Raw genomic sequence first — 25119 nt, 5'->3', positions numbered from 1 at the left:
TCCTCTAGTGGGCCTCCCCAGTCCCAACATGTATTCAGTCTACCTCATAGACGGCAACCCTCTGGCAGCCAGAACTGGGCGCCGGCCCTCTCCTATCAGCTGATAATGTCAAATCCGGCTGGCAGTTGCAGCATTCTTACCTTTCAGTCTTCTTTCCCTCTATTCCTTTTCACTGCTCAAAACCACACAGGTCAAAGTTCCTGTGTATGTTTTACTGCCATTGTTAACCTGTAAATATAAAATTTCTTTTGCCTCATCTCCATGTGTATGAAATACACCAGCCTTTGAAGCCTAGCTCACATGTCAACTACATGATGCTCTCTTCAATTTCCCAGCTTGGTACCACCCATCTTCTGCTGAGTCACACATGCACTCCAATAAACCAAAGGAGGAGAAACCTAATCGTATGCAGCTCTCTAGTCCCAGGGCACCTTAACAGACTGTCTCACACAGGGTAGGTCCTCAAAAAATATCCACTGAATGAATAAATAATGAATCAAAAATGACTTGGTCAATTTGAAATGAGTGTTTCAGCTAAAGAGATGATAAGGTCAAGTGCAGTGGCTCACGCCTGTAATCCCAGCTACTCGAGAGGCTGAACAGTTTCAGAGGCCAAGGCAGGAGGATTGCTTGAGCTCAGGAGTTCAAGACCAGCCTGGGTAACATAGCAAGACCTCATCTCGACTAAAAATTAAAAAAAAAAAATTAGCCAGGCATGTTGGTGTGTGCCTATAGTCCCAGCTACTCGAGAGGCTGAGGTGGGAGGATTGCTAGAGCCTAGGACATCAAGGCTGTAGTGAACCGTGATCACAGCACTGCACGCCAGCTTGGGTGACAGAGCAAGAGAGAGAGAGAGAGAGAGAGAGAGAGCGAGAGAGCGAGAGAGAGGACTTCAACATTTTATTTTTATTTTTATTTTTGAGACAGGGTCTGGCTCTGTCACCCAGGCTGGAGGGCAGTGGCACAATCTCGGCTCACTGCAACCTCTGTCTCCTCAAGCCAACCTCCCACTTTGGCCTCCTGATTAGTTGGGACTACAAGTGTGCACCACTACACCTGGCTAATTTTTGTATTTTTTGTAGAGATGGAGTTTTACTATGTTACGCAGGCTAGTCTCAAACTCCTGAGCTCAAGGGATCTGCCTGCCTCGGCCTCCCAAAGTGCTGGGATTACACGCATGGGCCACCATGCCCAGCCAGACTTCAACATTTTAACTGAGGCCAATTTAATTTTGTTTTTTTAACTTTCTTGGCTTTTTTTATTTTTATTTTTTGCTTAACTTAGATCAATTTAAATTTAATATTTTTAATATAAAATCTCAAATATAAAGTTCAGAGATGAACATGATGATCCTCCATGTGTCTGTCGACTCAGCTTCAATGGTCACCAACACATGGCCAAGCCAAGCAGACTCATAGAGCCAGGAGGAACTGCAGGCTAATTTGGGCCCAAAAGGTTATAGCCAAGTGACCTGCCCAATGTCACAAAGCTGATCAGTGGTCCACAGGAAGACAAAACCTGTGCACTCTAACTGCCAACAGAATCCCTATACAAGGCCTCCTAAGAGACACCAAGAGAAGCTAGGGTCAAAAATAGGAACGAAAGGGAACCTTCTCTCAATTAATTTTTGATTTTAAAATGCACATGAGAAATTAAAGTAGGGGAGAACTTTAGTTTTTTATGCTACATAACAGCAAGATGGCAGGTCTGGGTATAAAAAATATCCCCACCTGCAGCTTATTTTGCCTCCAGCAGAACAGTGTCCATCATAGGTGAACTTATGTGACTAGGTTCCCTTCCTTCAATCTCAGTTATGGCTTTTCACATTGTTCCCTGCCTGCATGACACCCATTTCCTCAGAGTGTCAGGGTTCCAATGTCCTCTGGGGCCCATCACCCACCTCATCCCCTTTCAAAGTGGGAAAAGAGCTGATAGGGGTAGAGAGGCTCTGTGTCTCTTCAGTGGGAAATAAAGGATTAGAAGCAAATGTGGCCAATGTACTTAGTCCACCATCAACTCTGATAGCCATGAATGCTGATGGATAACCTTCCCCATGTCCCAGGTGTCTCGTATCAGCTTCCCAGGAGATCAAAGAAGCCTCTGATCCATCAGCAGCAGCTTATTCTGCTCCAGATATTAGTACCACCTCCTCCCTCCTCCCTCTTCCCTTCTCCCTCTTCCTCCTCCTCTTCCTTCCTGGCCTAGCCAAGGGTCAATCCCTCACCCACTTAGCCCAACATTAACTAACACCTGCATTTGTCTGCCCAAAACTTTCAGATGCATATATACAACAGTTAATGTTTTGCATATGTAACAACTTAGTAGAAATTTTCATACTGTGATTCCCTAACTTACATTCTGAAACATATAATTATGACTCAGATGTAATTTCTGATAATGAAGTTTCTGACAGATAATTAGAATACACTCTTTCTTAACAGAAGTATTAACTATGCGGTGAACATTCAAGCAAGTGTTTACCTACTGCTGTTCTAGATACAAACTAGAATCTAAAAAACTCACAGAGTGATAACCTTTGTTTTCAACCACACTGATAAATGGGATAACAAATATCAATTCTCAACCAAAGCTAAGTAAACAAGTGCACAAAATTAACCATTTTAGCATTTCCAAAAAAAAGCAGATGAACTCTCTAGATGTTAACCAATACATAAAGTTCTCTCTGCACTCTATGATTATTTTACTCTTTTCTAGAAAACAAAAATCTAATTTATATTAATAGATGAAAACATAATTCGGCCGGGCGCGGTGGCTCAAGCCTGTAATCCCAGCACTTTGGGAGGCCGAGACGGGCGGATCACGAGGTCAGGAGATCGAGACCATCCTGGCTAACACGGTGAAACCCGTCTCTACTAAAAAATACAAAAAAAAATAGCTGGCGAGGTGGCGGGCGCCTGTAGTCCCAGCTGCTCGGGAGGCTGAGGCAGGAGAATGGCGTGAACCCGGGAGGCGGAGCTTGCAGTGAGCTGAGATCCGGCCACTGCACTCCAGTCCGGGCGACAGAGCGAGACACCGCCTCAAAAAAAAAAAAAAAAAAAAAAAAAAAAAAAAAAAAAAAAAAAAAAAAAAAAAGAAAACATAATTCTACTGAGGGCATTATCTTTGTCTTATGGATCAGTCCACATACAATTAAATCCAAACCACAAAATTCATCCATAACCCATTCACCAGGAAATAAAGATTTTGTTGACTATGACGCTTTATCATACTGAAAAGATGCACGTATTGCTCAGTTATTTATTTTTCAGGTCTTTGAACAGAGAGGATTTGCAGTGGAGGTTATTACACAAGCCATCCTGCAGGCCCTGGGCAGGTATTCAAATGGCCCTGGTATGCTGCCAGACCCCAGTGACAGATTATGAGATTTCACAAAATCATAGTTTATAAATTCAAAATAAAAGATGCAGCAGCTTCCATTTTAAGCTCATTTTTGTGACACATGATAAAGATCAAGCTTCCATTTCTCATATCAAATTATAAATTAACTGTTCAGTATCTCTAATGAGGTCTATTAAAATAAAACTCTTCAAAACTGGTATATCTAGCATTCTTTAAAAGTGTTACAATTTTTAAATTCTCTTTTCACTATAACACACTTCATTATTAAACATGGGGGTATCATTACTTTTATATTTTTACTTTTAATTTTTGAGACGGGTCTCACTTTGTCACCCAGGCTGGAGTGCAGTGGCACAAACATGGCTCACTGCAGTCTCGATCTTCCAGACTCAAGCCAATCTTCCCATCCCAGCCTCCCAAGAAGCTGGGACTACAGGCACATGTCACCACACCCAGCTAATTTTTGTATTTTTTGTAGAGGTGGGGTTTCATCATGTTGCCTAGGCTGGTCTCGAACTGCTGAGCTTAAGCAATCAGCCTGCCCCAGTCTCCCACAAATGCTGGGATTACAGGTGTGAGCCATTGCACCTGGCCACATCATTACTTTTATTAAAAAGTTAAAAATTTGTATGCATTTGATTGTATATAATTTTACCTCAAAAGAAAAAAGAAGAACTGTAAACAAAAATGTATAAGGTAGATCTAAATGGGAGTGTCCTGACATTTGCAACTTACTTTGAAAAATATCCAAAAAATAAGGTGGAACAATAGATGAATAGACACATTTGTAATTATGAAAGTAAACTGTTAATTGTAGACTTTAGGTGGTAAGTATACGGGCGTTACTGTAGAATTCTTTTTTTTTTTTTTTTTTTTTTTTGAGACGGAGTCTCGCTCTGTCGCCCGGGCTGGAGTGCAGTGGCCGGATCTCAGCTCACTGCAAGCTCCGCCTCCCGGGTTTACGCCATTCTCCTGCCTCAGCCTCCAGAGTAGCTGGGACTACAGGCGCCCGCCACCTCGCCCGGCTCTTTTTTTTGTATTTTTTAGTAGAAACGGGGTTTCACTGTGTTAGCCAGGATGGTCTCGATCTCCTGACCTCGTGATCCGCCCGTCTCATCTCGGCCTCCCAAAGTGCTGGGATTACAGGCTTGAGCCACCGCGCCTGGCCCACTGTAGAATTCTTTCAGCTTTTCTGTATATTTGAACATTTTCAAAATAGAACGTTGCATAGAAAAAAAGCTTAAGGCTGGGTACGGTGGCTCATGCCTGTAATCCCAGTGTTTCGGGAGGCCAAGGAGGGAGGATTGCATGAGGCCATGAGATTGAGACCAGCCTGGGCAACATAGCAAGATTTCTATCTCTACAAAATATTTTTTTATTAGCTGGGTGTGGTGGTGCACGCCTGTAGTCCCAGCTACTCAGAAGGCTGATGCAGGAGAATCACTTGAGCCCAGGAGTTCAAGGCTGCAGTGAGCCATGATCACACCACTGCACTCCAGTCTGGGTGACAGAGCATGACCCTGTCTCGAAAAGAAAAAAAGAAACAAAGAAAAGCGTGTATGCTATATGTTATATATGTATATCTCATAGCCATCAGAATGTAATCCAATAATCCAAGCTCCCCTTCCTTTTTTTTTCTTTTTTTTTTTTTTGAGACAGAGTCTCACTCTATTGCCCAGGCTGAGGTGCGATGGCACGATGATGGCTCACTGCAGCCTCAAACTCCTGAGCTCAAGCGACCCTCCGACCTCAGTTTCCCAAAGTGCTCCGATTACAGGCATGAGCTACTGTGCCCAGCCCTTAAGGTAACATTCTTAAACTTGGTACTTACAGAAGCTTTTGTGCTTTTAAGATGAAGAACTAGTAGGAGATATAATAGCACAAAATTATTTAAGACATATGTAAAAAGATACAAAATTATTAATATGATACCACAGCAGTCATGTATAAATATACATAGAAAAATAACTAGATAAAATGCAAATAAAATTGTTGTATAGTAATAGAATTATGGATGAGTCCCCCCTTTATTTCTTGAACTTTCTGTAATATAATCATACTTATAAATGCTTTCTGAGCACATATATAAATGCACATACGTATATTTAAAAATATTTTCTACAAGTGCAATGAATGCAAAAGAACTATGAGGTGGGGTGTTGCCATGTCTAAATTTAAGTAAAGGAACAGAGGCCAGGTACAGTGGCTCAGGCTGGTAATGCCAGTGCTCTGGGAGGCCGAGGTGAGAGGATTGTTTGAGGCCAGGAGTTTGAGACCAGCCTGGGCAACATAGCAAGATTCCGTCTCTACAAAAAAAGAAAAAAATTAGCTGGGCATGGTGGCATGCACCTATAGTCCTAGATACTCAGGAGGTCAACACAGGAGAGGCAGGAGGATCATCTGAGCCCAGGAGTTTGAGGTTACAGTGAGCTGTGATCAGGCCACTGCACTCCAGCCTGGGCAACACAGCAAGACCTTGTCCCAAAAGAAAAGGAGAGAAAAGAAAAGGGAACAAAAAATATTTTGTTTTACAAAAAAGGACTTGTGGGTTTACCTCCCTCCCCATTCTACCCTTTGGATTTTGTTTTCTCTCATTTTTGGTTCAAATACAAATGAGTCAAGCATGAATATAAACATACCAAATCAACATGGCCCACCCCTCTTCATTCACATACTGGTAGCATATTAAGGTCATGAACAGTTTTGGTCATTTAGTTTTAGGCCAACTGTAGTGCCTTATTACATACACTAAATGGAAGTAATATTTGTCGAGGAACAAAGCACATGAGTCTGCTTTAAGAGAATGTAACCTATAACAACAATAGTCTATTTTTTTAAAGAATCATTAAGGGCTAAAGTAAATGTCTTATAAATAGGCATCTTCTCAGATTATGGTGTAATTTCCTCTACCTGGGAGAATCTAGTTGGTTGAGCCCCAGTCATTTTGAGATGGCAGCAAAAACCACATTAAGTCACCTGCCTCATTGAGTCATAAGGGAACACATGGATTTGAGCCCAAGCCACTCTGACTTAGACAAGTCACTTCATCTCTCAGGGCCGCGCTTTCCTCCGGTATAAAACTAGGTCCTGCTAAGGTCCCTTTCAGCTCAAAAAATTCTCTGAATCTCAGGCAACAGAAAGCACAGGCTCTGAGAAACTGAGCAAGGACTAGGTTTTCTTGAACTCTATCCAGCTAATCCTTGGATAAGGAAAACCTGGCAGCATAAAAACAAGTGAATTTGTAAAGAGGAACAACTCCACAGAATGCCCCACATCCAAGAAGCATCTGGAGATAGGATGTGGAAACAAGGAGACATGAAATCGCTCCCATGTAACTAATCACAGGAAACAGCCTCACTACAGGGCTTTTTTTGGGGAAAATTCTGGGCAATCCCTCCCACTCGATGGACTCTAAACACGCTATTAATTCCATTTTGGAAGCTGCAAATAAAGATTGTAGAAACATTATTAAATATCATAAAGAAGAAACAAAGATAATACCTGAATGTATTTACTGTTTTCTTCACATCTACTTTAACTGTAAGTGATTTCTTCCTAAGATTGATAGGCGAGGGTTTCACATCAGAAAGTTTTTGACTTTTATCAAGTTGGTTACTGGAAGAATTGCTCTCTTTTCTGCAATCCCCTTCTTCTTTATTTTTTCCTTCCGTTTGTCATTACTAGACCTCAAATCAACATCATTTTTATTTGGATAAGTACAGGCAATGCTGTCTTTCTTAGACGGTTTAAAAGGTTCTTTGACTTGTCCATCTTGAGTCTCTCTCCCTCTTCCAGTATTAAAACAATCTAACTCTCTATTTACAGGGCCTTTTTGAAAACTGTATTTTCTATCTTCTTCCTTACAGTACTTCTGAGTTCTCCCATCAGAAAAGTCCTGGTCCCCATCCGAGAGCTTAGGACGTTTGTGACGATAGTCATAGGATACTTTGGTTGCTGAACTGGTCTCAGGGTGTTCCCTCTCAGCATGTCGATAAGTCTGGGGCCCAAGGTTCCACTGGTCTGTGTCCTCTTGGTAAGGTGGGAGGGAATGCTCGGGCTTCCACTTGGATTCCTGGCAGGCTCTCTGCTTTCATACCTCTCCACGTCTTTAGGTCTTTTTGATGTGTGTCCATATTTTCTGAAATCACGATCCTCAGGATACCTGTGTTGACATAAAGCAGTTTACACTTGCAATACAGAGAAGAAAGGGATAATTTATACGTGTACAATGTTGGGCAGCATGGCTTTAAAGCAGAATGCAGTGGCAAGTTAATCTATAATCCCTTAAGCCAATTCTAGAGGCATAAGGCAGTTAAAGAGGAAAATATCATCTTTTAAAAGTATTCTAGCCATCAACATGATTTACTCTAAAAAGAAATACTTCACTACTACCAGTACACCGTAACTAAATTACAACGCTTTTTGTCTTTTTAGACAAAAGCTTTTCAAGGTGGTTATCTTCAACCATAAAGTAAACAGACCTTTTCACTTGAGGCATTATACCAAATTACCCAGGTTTAATGTTTTCCTATACCTCTTCTGAAATGAGCTCCTTGTCTCAAAGTCTTCAGAGCCTCTTCTAGTTGACTGGGAGTATTTTTCTTCTTGTATCCTCTGGTGCCTCAACTCATCTTCATGCCACTTTCCTTCAAATCTAAAAGAATCTGCTATTGACCTCTGAGGTGGTTTCCCCCCTTTTCCACTTCCTCTAACTCTGTGGTCATCAGGACTATACCCTCCTTGCACTTTCTGGGGATAAGAATTCCTCTCATGCTCTTTGTAGGGTATACCCTCTGAGTATTTGGGCATATACTGAGCTCTCCTGTTACTGTCCCCTCTTCCAGGCGAATATCCTCGGTGAGGCTTATACATATAAACATTTTCTAAAGAGTTTCTTATGTTAGGGGAAGGTGATCTATGTTCATAAGACTGGTAATATATATTTCCACGAGAGGGAATCCTTGGTTTACTCTGTCCATGTTTCTCACTGTCCATTCTCCAAGCGACGGGTCTTTTTGGATCCTTCCTATATTCACAGCCATAATGCCCGTGCGAATGTCTTTGCTTGTAGTGTTCAGCATTTCTAGGTACTGGCGATAAAGACCTATGTAAACAAACACAGAAAAGTGTAATCCATTTAAAGATAATCAACTAAGTGTGTCTTAATATGACCTACCAAAAACAGTTGCTTTTCCTAGGATCCTTCAGCTTCTTCCACTCAAACTAAATTCATCAATTTGCTACATCTGCATTCTAAATTGTACATTTGGGGGTCTGACTATAGTACTGCCCAATCAACAAGCATACTCTTTCCATCTGAACTAAGGTATCCCATGTGCTTATCCAAATGAGCTGAGCACACCTTTCCCATTGGAGGAGGGCCAGCTTAGGTACACAGCAGGATCCATTTTAGAAGACTGCTGACAGCAAAGTAATGGCAAAAGAAGATGCAGTGACTTCAAAGGGCCAGTCAGCAAAAGCTTACATCCTGCTCAAAAGCCAGGTAAGAAACAAGCAGGAAGGCAAGACTCACACAAATCAATGTGTAGGAGGGTCTCCAGCAAACTGAATATCACCTCTGACAATAAATTAGAGTCTAAGATTTAATGATGCTACAATTCAAACTCAGAACCAAGCCAGGCCCAGAGTTTCTCCAGTTGATTGTCTACTTTCTCTACTAAGGTTGTATCAAGGAGCAAAACATATGTACTCAACCGAGGAGAAGGGGGAACAAGAGGCTCTTAAGACTTGAATCTCGGCCGGGCGCGGTGGCTCAAGCCTGTAATCCCAGCACTTTGGGAGGCCGAGACGGGTGGATCACGAGGTCAGGAGATCGAGACCATCCTGGCTAACACAGTGAAACCCCGTCTCTACTAAAAATACAAAAAAACTAGCCGGGCGAGGTGGCGGGCGCCTGTAGTCCCAGCTACTCGGGAGGCTGAGGCAGGAGAATGGCGTGAACCCGGGAGGCGGAGCTTGCAGTGAGCTGAGATCCGGCCACTGCACTCCAGTCCGGGCGACAGAGCGAGACTCCGCCTCAAAAAAAAAAAAAAAAAAAAAAAAAAAAAAAAGACTTGAATCTCATGCTTAATTCCTCCAGAAATACCTCTAACATAGGTAAGTTGCTTTTTGTTCCCGGATCTGTTCCTTTGCATATCGACGGAAAGATGTGCTGTTCAAACAGAGCTTGTAACTTTGGTGAAGTTATACTTTAAAGTAGCTATAATGCTCTCCAGGGACAGCACATCCTTTCTGGAACTACCTTCTCCGTACCTCAGCATTGCCAACATTAAGGCTTCTGTATTCAGGGAAACCAATTTGGGTTGCCTAGACGTAAAGAGAGGTGTGCCACTATCTGGGACACAATACAGTTCCATTTTGTACCTGGGGACCTTTCCCCCCATCTGACCTGCCCAATTTCTCCATCTCCTCCCTGAGGGTTTAATGTCTTCTAATCAATGAGGAAGCGATCCTTGCAGCTTCTGTTATGGCTCTCTCTTAGAAGCTGCCATGGAGTTGGTGCAACCATGAGTGAATCCCTTTTCTTTCGATGATAAGTCTGTGCCCTCCCTACAATAAAGGAGGTAGATCTACCTTCCTCATGTATATATTGAACTTGGCAATATTGCCCTCTGGAGTCACCAAGCTAGACATACCAGTAAGTGTTATTTAGCTAAAGCAGAAACTCTGCCATCCAGCTGGCTATACCTCATCACAGGAGGAAGCAACTGGGGCTTCTGAGGACTTCCTGGAAGATTTCATCTCTTTCATAGCCAAGGAGAAAAGATGGCAGCCAGAGTCAAAGGTCTTCCAGTCTGGATGGAATTCCCAATAACTTACTTTTAATCCTTACTTCACATTCAATATTGGTTTGACATGATATTTTATATGTTTTATAGCATAGTGTCCCTTTCTTCTGAAGAAGGTTGCTGGAATAGTTGCTAATGTTTTTGGTTTTCCTAAAGGAACAAAAAAGACTCAAGGAGTCTGTTGGGAGACAATTCTCCACAGTCTCTTGAGTTCTGCACGCCTTGTGAGCGCCTTTTGAGCAGAGGCACTGACAGCCTTTGTTCTAAGGCAGTGTTGCAAGATAGAGATAGGGTCTCCCTCAGGGAAAAGGGTTGATGTGTTTGCTGTCCATTATTTGCAGCCCCTGATAAGGGACTCATGTTCCTCAGTTGTACTGTAACCGCACTGCCTGTATGGAAAGCTCGCTGCCTCACAGCATGCACCCAGTCAGTGGCTCTGCGGTGCCAGCCCTCATGGGACCCAGAGGGGAATGACAGGAACACGAAGCTCAAGCTGCTTGCTGTACTCTGAGTAATAAAGGCCTTTGAGTCTGACCCAAGAGTGTCCTGTGGCAGGCTAATAATGTGTTAGTTCTCAAGTAGGGTAAAATATCAGATCCTTTATAGTTCTTAACAAAGAAACCTGAGAAGGAACCTGGAAATCAGGCACTGAGCTTGGCAGGGTCTCTTGTGCCCCTCACCAGCGGCTTTTGTCTTATCAAGAAAAGACCTCTGTGGGCCAGGAGTGGTGGCTCACGCCTGTAATCCAGCACTCTGGGAGGCCGAAGCAGGCAGATCACGAGGACAGGAGATCAAGACCATCCTGGCTAACACAGTGAAACCCCGTCTCTACTAAAAATACAAAAAATTAGCTGGGTGCAGTGGCGGGTGCCTGTAGTCCCAGCTACTCGGGAGGCTGATGCAGGAGAATGGCGTGAACCTCGGAGCCGGAGCTTGCAGTGAGCCGAGATCGCACCACTGCACTCCAGCCTGGGCGACTGAGCGAGACTCCATCTCAAAAAAAAAAAAAACAAAAAGACCTCTGTGATACCCTTTTAAAATCATTCACTTCTTTACATTCCCTTTTCTTTCTCAAATTCCTTGCCATTACAAGTTGCTCCTGTGAATTACAAAATGAAAACTGTTGACAAAAGCTTGATTAGTTACTGCATAACCAAAACGCATAAGCAAAATGGGCAAGTTATCATAACATGAAAAATCTTGGTCTGTCTTTTTTGTGTGAAATGATGGTCCTTTTTAAGTCTCAGAAAATACTAGTCACATTTACAGCTCGGTGCCTTTGCTTCTGCTCTCCCCCTTAACTAGAATACTTCTCTTCACTCTTTCTGCTTTTAGAAGTTCTATACATCTGAAATGCCCAGATAAAATTGTTTTCATCTCTTCTTTGAAGACTTTCTTAGTACCCCCATTTCCCTCCACAAAAACACAATTATTTCCTCCCTGAAAATCCAGAATCCTTTGTCCCAATAAGTAGCACAGCACTTTCCCCACTGTATCATAGTTGGCCATGGTGTCAATCTCAAAGCCCAACCACGTGCTTGCTGAAGCCACAGAAGATGGCATATTTGCTTTTGTAGACCAAGAACCTGCCTGTAGCAGGTGTACAATAAAGACTGGTTAAATTGCTCCAATCTAATGATACATACTTTTGATACTACCAAGCTGGAAAGAGGAGAAATGGACTATAATCAAACTATTCAAAAGGAAACTCCCAATTTTCTACCTCGAAATTTCTTTAAACATATTAATTATGAAAAAATAAAATGAAATCCATACTGAGGAGTTCTAAACTACTCACTAATTCAAAAAATGTAATACTCTCAAAGATATTTCTCACTCTCTCCTGCTGTGGCCACTGCTTTGCTTTTCATTATGGATTAACTCTAGCTACCTTCTATGATTAAACAAAGCTGTCAGCTACTAGAATGTAGAAATACAACCTCTACTATGATAAAGTACCTACTGTGAATAACCAGGTGTCATGAGCTTATTAAGTGTTTACTAGTACTGGTGAAATTGAAAGTCACAGCACATCCCAAATCCAAGCTTACTCTGCTAAGAACTGCTCACCTGTGTTTCCACCTGGGGGATCTAGATCGTGACCGTGCCATCCTTTGACACGTGAGCCACTATCCACTTTTTACACTGCAAAGAAACACAGGATTAGCAAGTTTGTAGAAAGAGCCTACAATTTGATCTAAAACACAGCAAATGCTGCCAATTTACTTAACCCTTTGTGCCTCAGTTTCCTCATCTATAACATGGAAATAATAACAGCACCCCTTCTTATTGGAATGTTGTCAGGATAAAATGAATTAAATCAGGGATCAGTAAACCTTGTCTGCAAAGTGCCGAATAGTAACTATTTAGGCTTTGCAGGCCATATAAGGTCTCTGTCACATCTGTTTCTTCCTTTTTTTAAAGCAACTCTTTAAAAATGTAAAAATGTGACTAGACAACATTGAGATGTGCCGTAAGTATAAAATCCACATCAAATTTCAAAGAGTTCATATAAAAAATGTAAAATGTTTTATTAATGTATTTCTTTTTTTTTTTTTTTTTTTTTTTTTTTTTTTTTGAGACGGAGTCTTGCTCTGTCGCCCAGGCTGGAGTGCAGTGGCCGGATCTCAGCTCACTGCAAGCTCCGCCTCCCGGGTTTACGCCATTCTCCTGTCTCAGCCTCCCGAGTAGCTGGGACTACAGGCGCCCGCCACCTCGCCCGGCTAGTTTTTTGTATTTTTAGTAGAGACGAGGTTTCACCGTGTTAGCCAGGATGGTCTCGATCGCCTGACCTCGTGATCCGCCCGTCTCGGCCTCCCAAAGTGCTGGGATTACAGGCTTGAGCCACCGCGCCCGGCCTATTAATGTATTTCTAATATTAACTACATGTTGAAATATTTTAAATATACTAGGTTAAAGGCACTATATTGGTCAAAATTAATTAAAAAAATAAAAGTACAAAAACTATTTAGCTCAAGTGGGTCATACAAAAATAGGCCTGGCAAGTCAAATGCACTGTAGTTTAATGACCCCTAAATTAAATCATAAAAAGAGCTTATTGGTATCTGGCACACAGCAACTGCTAAATAAGTAGTCCAAAAAGAGGAAAAATTACCCAGAATTCCTCTATCTGAATACAAGCACTACTACTTTCCTGTCTTTCACCATGTATAGAAATACTTCATATAATCACAGTTAAAATGTTTAGGAATACATGATGGTATACACTGCTTTTTAAATTGTTGGATTCTAAGAATTACAATTTTTTTTAATTTTTTTTTTTTTTTGAGACAGGGTTTTGCTCTTCCACCCAGGCTAGAGTGCAGTGGTGCAATCACAGTTCACTGCAGCCTTGACTTCCCAGGCTCCAGCGATGCTTGACCTCCCAAGTAGCTGGGACGACAAGCGTGCACAACCACACCTGGCTAATTTTTGTATTTTTGGTAGACACAGGGTCTTGCCATGTTGCCCAGCTTGGTCTGGATCTCCTGAGCTCAAGCAATCCTCCGACCTTGGCCTCCCAAAGTGCTGGGATTACAGGCGTGAGCTACCCTAGCCGGTCAGAATTACAATTTCGAATATGCAACTGCTGCCTAACTTTCCACCAGACAAATATACCCAAAATGTAATTGAACATTATTAGACATTTAGTTTGCTTCTGGTTTTTTGCTAAAACAAATAATGTCAAATGAGTAAATATTAAAAGGCACTTCTAAACTTGGTTTTTCAAATATTCTTCAGTCTTTAAAAGAAACTGATAGCTTCAGAAACTGATTTTTAAAAATACATAAGTAGGTATAATCTCCTATACTAGCTATTATTTATAACTCAGTAGTCCTCCTCAGTTCTGATACTAATATTAAGTAGTTCCTAACTTAGTGGTCCCAATCCCCTGGTGGCTTCTAAAACAACTGCCATGGGCTCATGAATGATCATATAGCTACCATGCACAGACTACCGAATAAACAAGTATATGTCTCATGTATTATGCACCTCGATTTTGCAAATTTCTGAAGATACTATGGTGAAACTAAAATATAAAGACTTCTTGTCACTATGCAGTTTTTCCACCCACAGATACAAAAAGTACAATTATTACGTAGACATCAGTTTAAAAGGCGGTCCTCATACTTAAACGTTTGCAAACTACTGTTATCCTGAATCTCAGAAGAAAGTAAAAGCATATAAAGTCAGAGAACTTGAACTAGATCACTCATCAGAGGAAGTACGATCAATTCAATTCATTTAGTTATACACAGCCTCTTTCTAAAAAGATTTTGAGGCTAAGAACAATTAACTCACAAAGCATTACGAAATTAAAACACTAAAGGAAAAAATGTTTACTTAGTAATTAAAAGTATTAAAATGTATTCACTTGGCCTGGCCTGGTGGCTCACAACTGTAATCTCAGCACTTTGGGAGGCTGATGTGGGTGGATCACGAGGTCAGGAGATCGAGACCATCCTGGCTAACACAGTGAAACCCCGTCTCTACTAAAAATACAAAAAATTAGCCGGGCGTGGTGGTGGGCACCTGTAGTCCCAGCTACTCGGGAGGCTGAGGCAGGAGGATGGCGTGAACCCGGGAGGCGGTGCTTGCAGTGAGCCGAGATCATACCACTGCACTCCAGCCTGGGCAACAGAGCAAGACTCTGTCTCAAAAAAAAAAAAAAAAAGTAATCATTTAACACATTTTGCTGTGTACCAATTATTTGCCAGACACTGTTCTAGGGCTACAGCAGTGAACAAAAACAGGCAAAACTTCCTGCTCTGATAGCGATTACATTAAATAGGGAAGCTTATAATTTAAATAAACTCTGGGTATCAGTTCATACCTATTAAATTTAACGAAAATAATAAACCCAAAGGTGGTAATTTTTTTGGGGGGGGGTAACAAAAATATTGCTGATGATAATGAGAAAGGAAAATTTTTCTGGAGCATAATCTTTTTCATTTTTAAAAACAAAACATATTTATTGATGTTGAATTCACACGCCATACAGTTTACCCATTTAAAGTGTACAATTCAATGTTTTTTAGTATATTCACAGTGATATACAACCATTATCACTGTCTAGTTGTAGAACATTTTCACCTTCCCAAAAGAGACCCTGTTAGCTGTGACCCCCACTTCTCCCCTCCCCTCCTTAGCCCGTTTCTATGGATCTGCTTATTTGAAACATTTCATATAAATGGAATCAAACAGTATGTGGTTTTTTTGTGACTGGCTTCTTTCACTTAGCATGTTTTCAAGATTCACCTGTGTTGTAGCATGTATCAGTACGTCATCCCTTTTTATGGTAGAATAATAGACATTTCACTGTATGGGTACATCACATTTTGTTCATTCATTCACCTCTCCATGCATATTTGGGTTGTTTCTACCTTTCAGCTATTATAAATAATGCTCTTACAAACATTTGTGTACAAGTTATTGTGTGGACATATGTTTTCATTTCCTTGGGTATATACCTAGGAGTGGAATTACTGGGTCACTTGGTAACTCTATGTTTAACTTTTTGAGGATCTGCCAAACTTTTCCAAAGTAGCTGCACCATTTTACATTCCCACCAGCAGTGTATGAGGGTTCTAATTTTTCTACATCCTCACCAACACTTACTATATTTTTGACTATAGCCATCCTAGAGGGTATGAAGTGGTATCTCATTGTGGTTTTGATTTGCATTTCCCTAATGATTAATGGAGAGTAATCTTGAAACATGTAAGAAACTATGAAACTAATCATACCTCCTTTCCTTTAATCTAGTAATTTCAGTTTAAACTTGTTTAAAAAAAATAATTCAAAAGAAAAAAATCAGCTGTGTATACTAAGATGTTTGTATCAGTTTTATTTATAATAGTAAAGAAAAAAAGCCCACGAAAACTAATACCCAAATGCTCAACAAAAAAGATTAAATGAATGTAAGATAAATACATCTAGTTGCTTCCTACCTTTTTCCCAGCCTTATGTGTGTCTTTTCCTCCACACACCCTACTAGTCCCCTACACCACACTACTCGCTTTCCCTGATCAGGCCGTGCTGGTCCAGCACATGGATGGCCTTCCCTCAGTCAGCTTGACAAACCCCTATTCTCTCCTGACTGTGTAACTATCACATCCCCTAGGACTCTTTCCTGGACTTTCTTTTTTTTCCCTCTGGGCTTCTTCTCCTTGGGAATTCTGGGTTTATTTTGCAATTATTTCAACACATTGCATTTATTTACATAATTGTATTTATTTCAATAGGCAAAAGACTCCATTATCACAGAACACAAAACTCAAATGACCTACGAACATATGAGATGTTCAACTTAATTAGTAACTGGGAAAATACAAATTAAGATCACAGCCATTTGATATGCCAAAGGGCTATGATCACTCATCAGATAGGCCAAAAATGTTTTTTTAAGTTGCATATTCAAAAATGTTGGCAAAGATGTGTGAAAATGGGAACTCTCAGTTACTGCTAGGTGAGCTGTACATGGTACAGTATAACTAGTTTGAAAATACCGCTGCCCCTTGTTATACTCAAGGGATTGGTTCCAGAATCCCTACATATGCCAAAATCCGTGCATATCCAAGTCCCTCTGCACAGGCAGCTTTCGCATATCTCAAATGCCGTATTTTCTATACACGTTTCTTTGGGAAAAACTCCACATATGAGTGGACCCACACAGTTCCAGTCCGTGTTGTTCAAGTGTCACCTGTAGTTTGGAAATACCCAATAAAGTCGAACATGCCCATATCCCACAGCCTAGCAATTCCATGCAGGAATATACATTGGAGTAGTTCTCAAATTTTAGTGTGCATTAGAATCACCTGGAAGGCTGGTTAAACCACAGATTGCTGGGCCTTGCCCCTGGGGTGGGCCCCACTCTAGCAGGTTCCCAGGTGATGTGGGTGCTGCTGGTCCAGGAGCTACAGAACCACTGGTTTTAAAGGAAAAGTGGAGATCACTTAGGATAAAATACTTACAAGTGAGATTTATTGCATGTGATAAAAGAAGTATTACTAAGAACATTTTCCTTTGCCCAATATTAAAATTAGCTTTATTAAAATTCAAATGGGCCAGGCACGGTGGCTCATTCACGCCTGTAATCTCAACACTTTGGGAGGCTGAGACAGGTGGATCACGAAGTTAGGAGATTGAGATCATCCTGGCTAAAATGGTGAAAACCCGTCTCTACTAAAAATACAAAAAATTAGCTGGGCATGGTGGCACGCGCCTGTAGTCCCAGCTACTCAGGAGGTTGAGGCAGGAGAATCGCTTGAACCTGGGGGGCAGAGGTTGCAGTGAGCTGAGATCGCACCACTGGACTCCAGCCTGAGTGACAGAGCGAGACTCCGCCTCAAAAAAAAAAAAAAAAAAATTCAAACTATTCATTCAAAGATGGTGAATTTTATTGCATATAAATTATACCTCGAAGCTGTAAAAACATTAGCTTTGGGGTGAGGAAAATATTCTAAAATTAGATCAGATATATGGAGATGGTTGCATAACTCTGCAAGCATACTAAAAACCACTGAAATGTACACTTTAAACCAGTAAATTATAAAGCTATTTTTTAAAGTTAACTTTGTTTGCAATTGCTTAGTGGGTATCAGCTGGTAATGACAAGTACTAGTTCAGCTGCTTGATAGATAAGAGAGGAGGTTTAAACATACAGCCTGAGCTGAGAATGCTTTTTACATTTTAAAGGGTTGTAAAAAAAAAAAAAAAAAAAAAAAAAGAAGAAGAAAAAGAATATGTGACAGAGACTGTATGTGACCCACAAAGTCTAAAATATTTACTATATGGTTCTTTTCTTTTTTTCCTTTTCTTTTTTTGAGATGGAGTCTCACGCTGTCACCCAGGCTGGAGAGCAGTGCTGCGATCTCAGCTCACTGCAACCTCCACCTCCCGGGTTCAAGCGATTCTTGTGCCTCAGCCTCCCAAGTAAATGGGACTACAGGTGTGTGCCACCACACCCGGCTAATCTTTGTACTTTTAGTAGAGACAGGGTTTCACCATGTTGGCCAGGATGGTCTTGAACTTCTGGCCTTAAATGATCTGCCCGCCTCAGACTCCCAAAGTGCTGGGATTAGAGGCCTGAGCCACCGCGCCCGGCCCATGCCCAGCTAATTTTTAAAATTTTTTGTAGAGATGGGTCTCAATATGTCGCCAGGGTGGTCTCAAACTCTTAGGCTCAAGAGATCCTCCTGCCTTGGCCTTTCAAAGCGTTGGGATTACAGGTGTGAACCACCACACATGGCTGCCAGGAGCATTTCACACACCTTCCTCCTGGAAACATTTTCTTCACTTGGATTCCAGAATACTACATTTTCTTGGTTTTCCTCCTACCTCTATAACAATTCCTTCTGTCTCTTTTGCCAATTTTTCCCCATCTTCCCCATCATCACCCTGACCCTTAAGAGTGAACCCAGTCTTCCTCTAAATAGTGACTTTGGTCTTTGGACTTGTGTCTGTACTCTCATTCAGTCTCATGCCTTTAAATACCCTCTATAAACTAACAACCTCAAATTTGTATCTCCAGCTCACACCCATCCCATGCACTCCAGTCTTGCATATGCAACAGCCCACTGGATTCTGTAAACATGTCCTTGAGCAAACTCCTGATCTCCCTCCAACATTTTCTCCTCTTACAGTCTGTCCCATCTCAGTAAATGGCAGCTCCATCCTTCCAGTTTTCAACAAAGAGGAAATACAAATGTCCAATAACACATGAAAAGATACTCCACCCCACTAAGAATCCAGGAAATAACATGAAAATAATGAGATATTATTTCATACTCATGAGATTTGCAAAAATTTAAAAGTCTGATGGCACCTACGTGTTGACAAGAGTGGGAAAACAGAATTCCTTCCTCTCTCTCTCTCTTTCTTTCTGATGGAGTCTTGCTCTGTGACCCAGGCTAGAGTACAGTGGTGCGATCTCGGCTCACTGCAACCTCTGCCTCTCGGGTTCCAGCAATTCTCCTGCCTCAGCCTCCCAAGTAGCTGGGATTATAGGCACGTGCCACCATTCCTGACTAATTTTTGTATTTTTAGTAGAGATAAGGTTTCACCATGTTGGCCAGGCTGGTCTCAAACTCCTGACCTCAGGTGATCCACCTGCCTCAGCCTCCCAAAGTGCTGGGATTACAGGCAAAAGCCACTGTGCCCGGCCAGAAAACAGAATTTCCTACCTGAGAATATTTTCTCCCCAAAAAAACATGAAGCAAAAGGAAACAGTAAGTCTGTAGAGGTACACCTCATTTTGTTGTGCTCTGCCTTACTGCACTTCACAGATACTGCATTTTTACAAATGCAGGGTTTTTTACAATGCAGGGTTTGTGGCAACCCTGCATTGAGCAAGTCTATCAGTGCCATTTTTCCAACCTCACGTGTTTACTTCTTGTCTCTGTGTCATGTCACATTTTGGGAAAAATCAAAGTATTTCAAACTTCTTCCTTACTATTATATCTGTTATGGTGATCTGTGATCTTTGATGTTACTATTGTAATTGGGGGCACCATGAACCATGCCCTTATAAGATGGTGAACATAATCAATAAATGTAGTGTGTGTTCTGATGGGGCATTCTTCCTTCTCTCTCCCTTTCCTCAGGTCTCCCTACTTCCTGAGACACACTAATATTGAAATGAGGTCAATTAATAATCCTACAATGGCCTCTAAATGTTCAAGTGAAAGGAAGAGTCACACATTTCAAGTTAAATCAAAAGCTACAAATGATTAAGCTTAGTGAGGAAGGCTCATCGAAAGCTGGGAAAGGCCAAAAACTAGGCTTCTTGGGCCAAACAGCTAAGTTGTGGATGCAAAGGAAAAGTTCTTGAAGGAAATTAAATGTGTTACTTAAATGAATACATGTATAAGAAAGTGAAACAGCCTTATTGCTGATACGGAGAAAGTTTGAGTGGTCTGGATAGAAGCTCAAACCAGCCACAGCGTTCCCTTAAGCCAAAGCCCAATCCAGAGCAAGACTCTAACTCCATTCAATTCTGTGAAGGCTGAGAGAGGTAAGGAAGCTGCAGAAGCAAAGTTGGAAATCAGCAGAGGTTAGCTTGTGAGGTTTAAGGAAAGAAGCCATCACCATAACATAAAAGGGCAAAGTGAGGCAGCAAGTGCTGACGGAGAAGCTGCAGCAAGTTATCCAGAAGATCACTGACGAAGGTGGTTACGTTAAACAATAGGTTTTCAGTGTAGATGAAACAGCCTTCTCTCGAAAGAAGATGGGACTTTCAGCCGGGCGCGGTGGCTCACGCCTGTAATCCTAGCACTTTGGGAGGCCGAGGCGGGCGGATCACGAGGTCAGGAGATCGAGACCACGGTGAAACCCCGTCTCTACTAAAAATACAAAAAATTAGCCGGGCGTGGTGGCGGGCGCCTGTAGTCCCAGCTACTCAGGAGGCTGAGGCAGGAGAATGGCGTGAACCAGGAAGGCGGAGCTTGCAGTGAGCCGGAGATGGCGTCACTGCACTCCAGCCTGGGGGGACGGAGCGAGACTCCATCTCAAAAAAAAAAAAGAAGATGGGACTTTCACAGTTAGCGAGGTAAATGCCTGGCCTCAAAGCTTTAAAGGACAGGCTGGGCCGGGCGCGGTGGCTCAAGCCTGTAATCCCAGCACTTTGGGAGGCCGAGACGGGCGGATCACGAGGTCAGGAGATCGAGACCATCCTGGCTAACACGGTGAAACCCCGTCTCTACTAAAAAATATAAAAAATTAGCCGGGCGAGGTGGCGGGCGCCTGTAGTCCCAGCTACTCCGGAGGCTGAGGCAGGAGAATGGCGTGAACCCGGGAGGCGGAGCTTGCAGTGAGCTGAGATCTGGCCACAGCACTCTAGCCTGGGCGACAGAGCGAGACTCCGTCTCAAAAAAAAAAAAAAAAAAGGACAGGCTGACTCTCTTGTTACAGGCCAATGCAGCTGTGACTTCCAGTTGAAGCCAATGTTCACTAACCATTCTAAAAATCCTGGGGCCCTTAAGAATTACACTAACGGCCGGGCGCGGTGGCTCAAGCCTGTAATCCCAGCACTTTGGGAGGCCGAGACGGGCGGATCACAAGGTCAGGAGATTGAGACCATCCTGGCTAATACGGTGAAACCCCGTCTCTACTAAAGAATACAAAAAACTAGCCGGGCGACGAGGCGGGCGCCTGTAGTCCCAGCTACTTGGGAGGCGGAGGCAGGAGAATGGCGTGAACCTGGGAGGCGGAGCTTGCAGTGAGCTGAGATCCGGCCACCGCACTCCAGCCTGGCGACAGAGCCAGACTCCGTCTCAAAAAAAAAAAAAAAAAAAAAGAATTACACTAACTCTGCCTGTGCTCCATAAATGGGACAACAAAGTCTGAGTGACAGAACCTCTGTTTAGAGCATGGTTTACTGAATATTTTAAGTCCACTGTTGAGACCTACTGCCCAGGAAAAAAAAAAAAAAGATTCCTTTCAAAATATTACTGCTCATTAACAATGCACCTAGTCACCAAGAGCTCTGATGGAGATATACAAGGAGATTAATGCTGTTTTTGTGCCTGCTAACACAGCATTCATTCTGTAGCCCATAGATCAAGGAGTAATTTTGACTTTCAAGTCTTGTTATTTAAGAAATATGTTTTGTAAGACTATAGCTGCCATCGATAGTGATTCCTCTGATGGATCTGGGGAGTCAATTTAAAACCTTCTGGAAAGGATTCACCATTCTAGATGCCATTAAGAACATTCATGACTCATGGGAGGAAGTCAAAATATCAATATTAACAGGGGTTTGGAAGAAGTTGATTCCAGCTCTCATGGATGATTTTGAGGGGTTCAAGACTTCAGTGGAGGAAGTCAATGTAGATGTGGTAGAAACACCAAGAGAATTAGAACAGGAAGTAAAGCCTGAAGATGTGACTAAATTGCTGCAGTCTCACAATCAAACTTGGATGTATGCAGAGTTGCTTCTTATAGATGAGCAAAGAAAGTGGTTTCTTGATTGGAATCTCCTCCTGGTGAAGATGCTATGAACATTGTTGAAATTACAAAAAAGGATTTAGAATATTACATATGTTTAGTTGATAAAGCAGTAGCAGGATTTGACCAGTTTACTTTAATTTTGATGGAAGTTCTACTGTGAGTAAAATGCTATCAAACAGCATCTATGCTACAGAGAAATCTCTTATTTAATTTTTTTTGTCTTATATTTTTTCAGAGATAGGGTTTCACTTTGTTGCCCAGGCTGGTCTTGATCTCCTGGCCTCAAGAGATACTCCTGCCTTAGCCTCCCAAAGTGCTGGGATTACGGGGCTAAGCCAAAGCATCCAGCCAGAGAAATCTTTTGTAAAAGGAAGAGTTGATTGATGCAACAAACCTTATTGTTGTCTTATTTTAAGAAATTGCCCTAGGCTGGGCGTGGTAGCTCATGCCTGTAATCCCAGCCCTTTGGGAGGCCAGCGCGGGCAAATCAGTTGTGGCCAGGAGTTCGAGACCAGCCTGACTAACATGGTGAAACCCCATCTCTACTAAAAATATAAAAATTAGCTGGGTGTGGTGGCACACACCCATAGTCCCAGCTACTTGGAAGGCTGAGGCAGGAGAATCACTTGAACCTCCAGGAGATGGAGGTTCCAGTGAGCCACAATCGTGCTACTGCACTCCAGCTTGGGTGACAGAGCAAGACTTCGCTACCTCTCCAAAAATTGCCCTAGCTACCCCAACCTTCAACAACCAACCCCTGATCGGTCATGAGCCCATAACACTAAGGCAAGACCCTTCATCAGCAGAAAGATGATGCACCACTGAAGGCTTAGAGGACCATCAGCAATTTTATTTTTAGCAATAATGTATTTTTAAATTAAGGTACGTATTGTTTTAGACATAATGCTATTGCACATTTAACAAACTACAGTATAGCATACACATAACTTTTATGTGCACCAGGAAACAAAAAATTGTGTGACTCACTTTATTACAATATTCGCTTTATTGCAGTGGTCTGGAACCAAACCTGCAATATCTCTGAGGTATGTATGCCTGTACTACAAATAGAATTAAATATATTCAAAAGCATTGGAGGATATTAAAAAACCTACCTTGAATCAGAAATTCACAAACTCAGAACAGAAATAGTTGAAAAACAAACAAAAAATGGAAAAATGAAAGAATAAAAGTTGAGGCTCAAGAAAAAAAATGGGAGAAAAAGACTCAACTATCCCAAAAATGAGGAATAAATTACAACATGCCCAAGGGAGAATAAACTCAAATTAAAACTTAATAAGGAACATTGAAGACAGGCATGAAAACAACCGAGAAAATAAAAAATGACATTGAGGGAGAGGAAGGGGGGGGGGGGGGAGAGAGAGAGAAAAAGAGAGAGAGAGAAAGAGGAGCGGGGAGAAGGAAAGAAAGGGTCAGAGAGAAGTAGTGAAAATAGCAAATAGGTAGAGAAAAAAACTAATATTCATGTAATTGCAGTCCCTGAAGAAGAAAAACCAAACAATAGAACTGAACTAGTATTTAAAACTATAATTCGCTCAGAATGCAAGAACATATTCCAGAAATTTTAAACTACCTAAAAGACCTGAATCTACACATTTAAGGGCTCACCAGGTGCCTAGGAAAATTAATCTAGAACAAGTAAGTCTGAAATACAGCCTAGTAAAAACTATTTGATTTCAAACATAAAGATAAAATTCTCAAGACTTCCAGGCAAAAAGAATAAATAACTTACAAGTTCAAAAGAACTGGATCAGTATCAGATTATGAGATTTTTCAAAAACAAAATACAAGGCAAGGTGAGAAACAGAGCAGCACTAAAATATAAAACTCAATGAAAGTAATGTGAGCCAAGGATTTTACAGCAGTTAAGATGTTCCTTAAACATCAAGGCAACAAGAAAAACAGTTTTCAACTTACAAGGGTATAGGGAATTCTGCACTCACTAACCGTTCCTGGGAATATACTGGAAGATGAGCTTTATTCAACGAAATGGGGGAAATGTCAGCAAAAGGACTGATGGTGAGCATTTAAAAATGTATAAATGTACATATAAGACACTAAAAGAAAGATAAGGATGAAGGTGGAAGATTAGTGTAAAATTGCTACACATTGGCCAGGCACAGTGGCTCACACCTGTAATCCCAGCACTTTGGGAGGCTGAGGTGGGCAGATCACCTGAGATCAGGAGTTGGAGACCAGCCTGGCCAACATGGTGAAACCCCATCTCTACTAAAAATACAAAAAATTAGAAGGCGTGGTGTTGCACACCTGTAGTCCCAGCTACTCGGGAGGCTGAGGCACAAGAATCACTTGAACCCAGGAGGCAGAGGTTACAGCGAGCCAAGACTGCACCACTGCACTCCAGCCTGGGCGACAGGTAAGACTCCGTCTCGAAAAAAAAAAAAAAAATTGTTGCACATTGTGACAGAGTTTAAAAAATAAACAACTAGAAAATTGGAGAAGAAGAGAAAGCAAGAGAGACTAGTAGAAGCAGTTCCACTGCTATGTACACTATAGGTGGGTTTAAGGGATACTGGCAGGAAAAAAAACAGATACACCAGATATTAAGAGGTTAAACAAATCAGCACAGGGTGCTAAGACAACTGGATATCCACAAGCAAAAGGTTAAAGCTTGGCCCTACCTCACACCATATACAAAAATTAACTCAGAATGGATTAAGGACCTAAATGTAAGTGCTAAATCTACAAAATTTAGAAAAAAACATAAAAATAATCTGTGTGATCTTGGATCAGGAAATGATTTTTAAGTTAGGACATCAAAAACAAAGCAACATTATTTCCAATGGCTGCTACAAAAAAATCAAAACAAAACAAAAAACAAAGCAACAAAAGAAAAAATAGATAAAACTGGGCATCATCAAAATAACAAGTGTTTCAGGGATGTAGAAATATTGGAACCCTCATACATTCCTCGCAGAAATATAAAATAGAGAAGCCACTTGGAAAAGTTTGGCAGTTC

The 25119-nt window shown here is 41.6% G+C and overlaps 1 protein-coding gene across 1 annotated transcript in view; it reads right to left on the bottom strand.

The window, feature by feature from the left end:
• Positions 1 to 25119, bottom strand: part of BCLAF3 (BCLAF1 and THRAP3 family member 3) — an 83731-nt gene that overhangs the window by 47905 nt on the left and 10707 nt on the right. The window contains 5 exon segments of the mRNA XM_033201034.1: positions 6862 to 7012; positions 7015 to 7425; positions 7428 to 7522; positions 7895 to 8464; positions 12240 to 12314. Of these exon segments, the coding sequence (XP_033056925.1) occupies positions 6862 to 7012; positions 7015 to 7425; positions 7428 to 7522; positions 7895 to 8464; positions 12240 to 12280 (1268 nt within the window). The 5' untranslated portion in view covers positions 12281 to 12314.

Source organism: Trachypithecus francoisi, unplaced genomic scaffold (genome assembly GCF_009764315.1).
Source record: "Trachypithecus francoisi isolate TF-2019V2 unplaced genomic scaffold, Tfra_2.0 Lachesis_group6, whole genome shotgun sequence".
NCBI classification, from domain to species: Eukaryota; Metazoa; Chordata; class Mammalia; order Primates; family Cercopithecidae; genus Trachypithecus; species Trachypithecus francoisi.
Note: the sequence above shows the minus strand (reverse complement) of the source record. Positions and strands in the feature narration are given on the sequence as shown.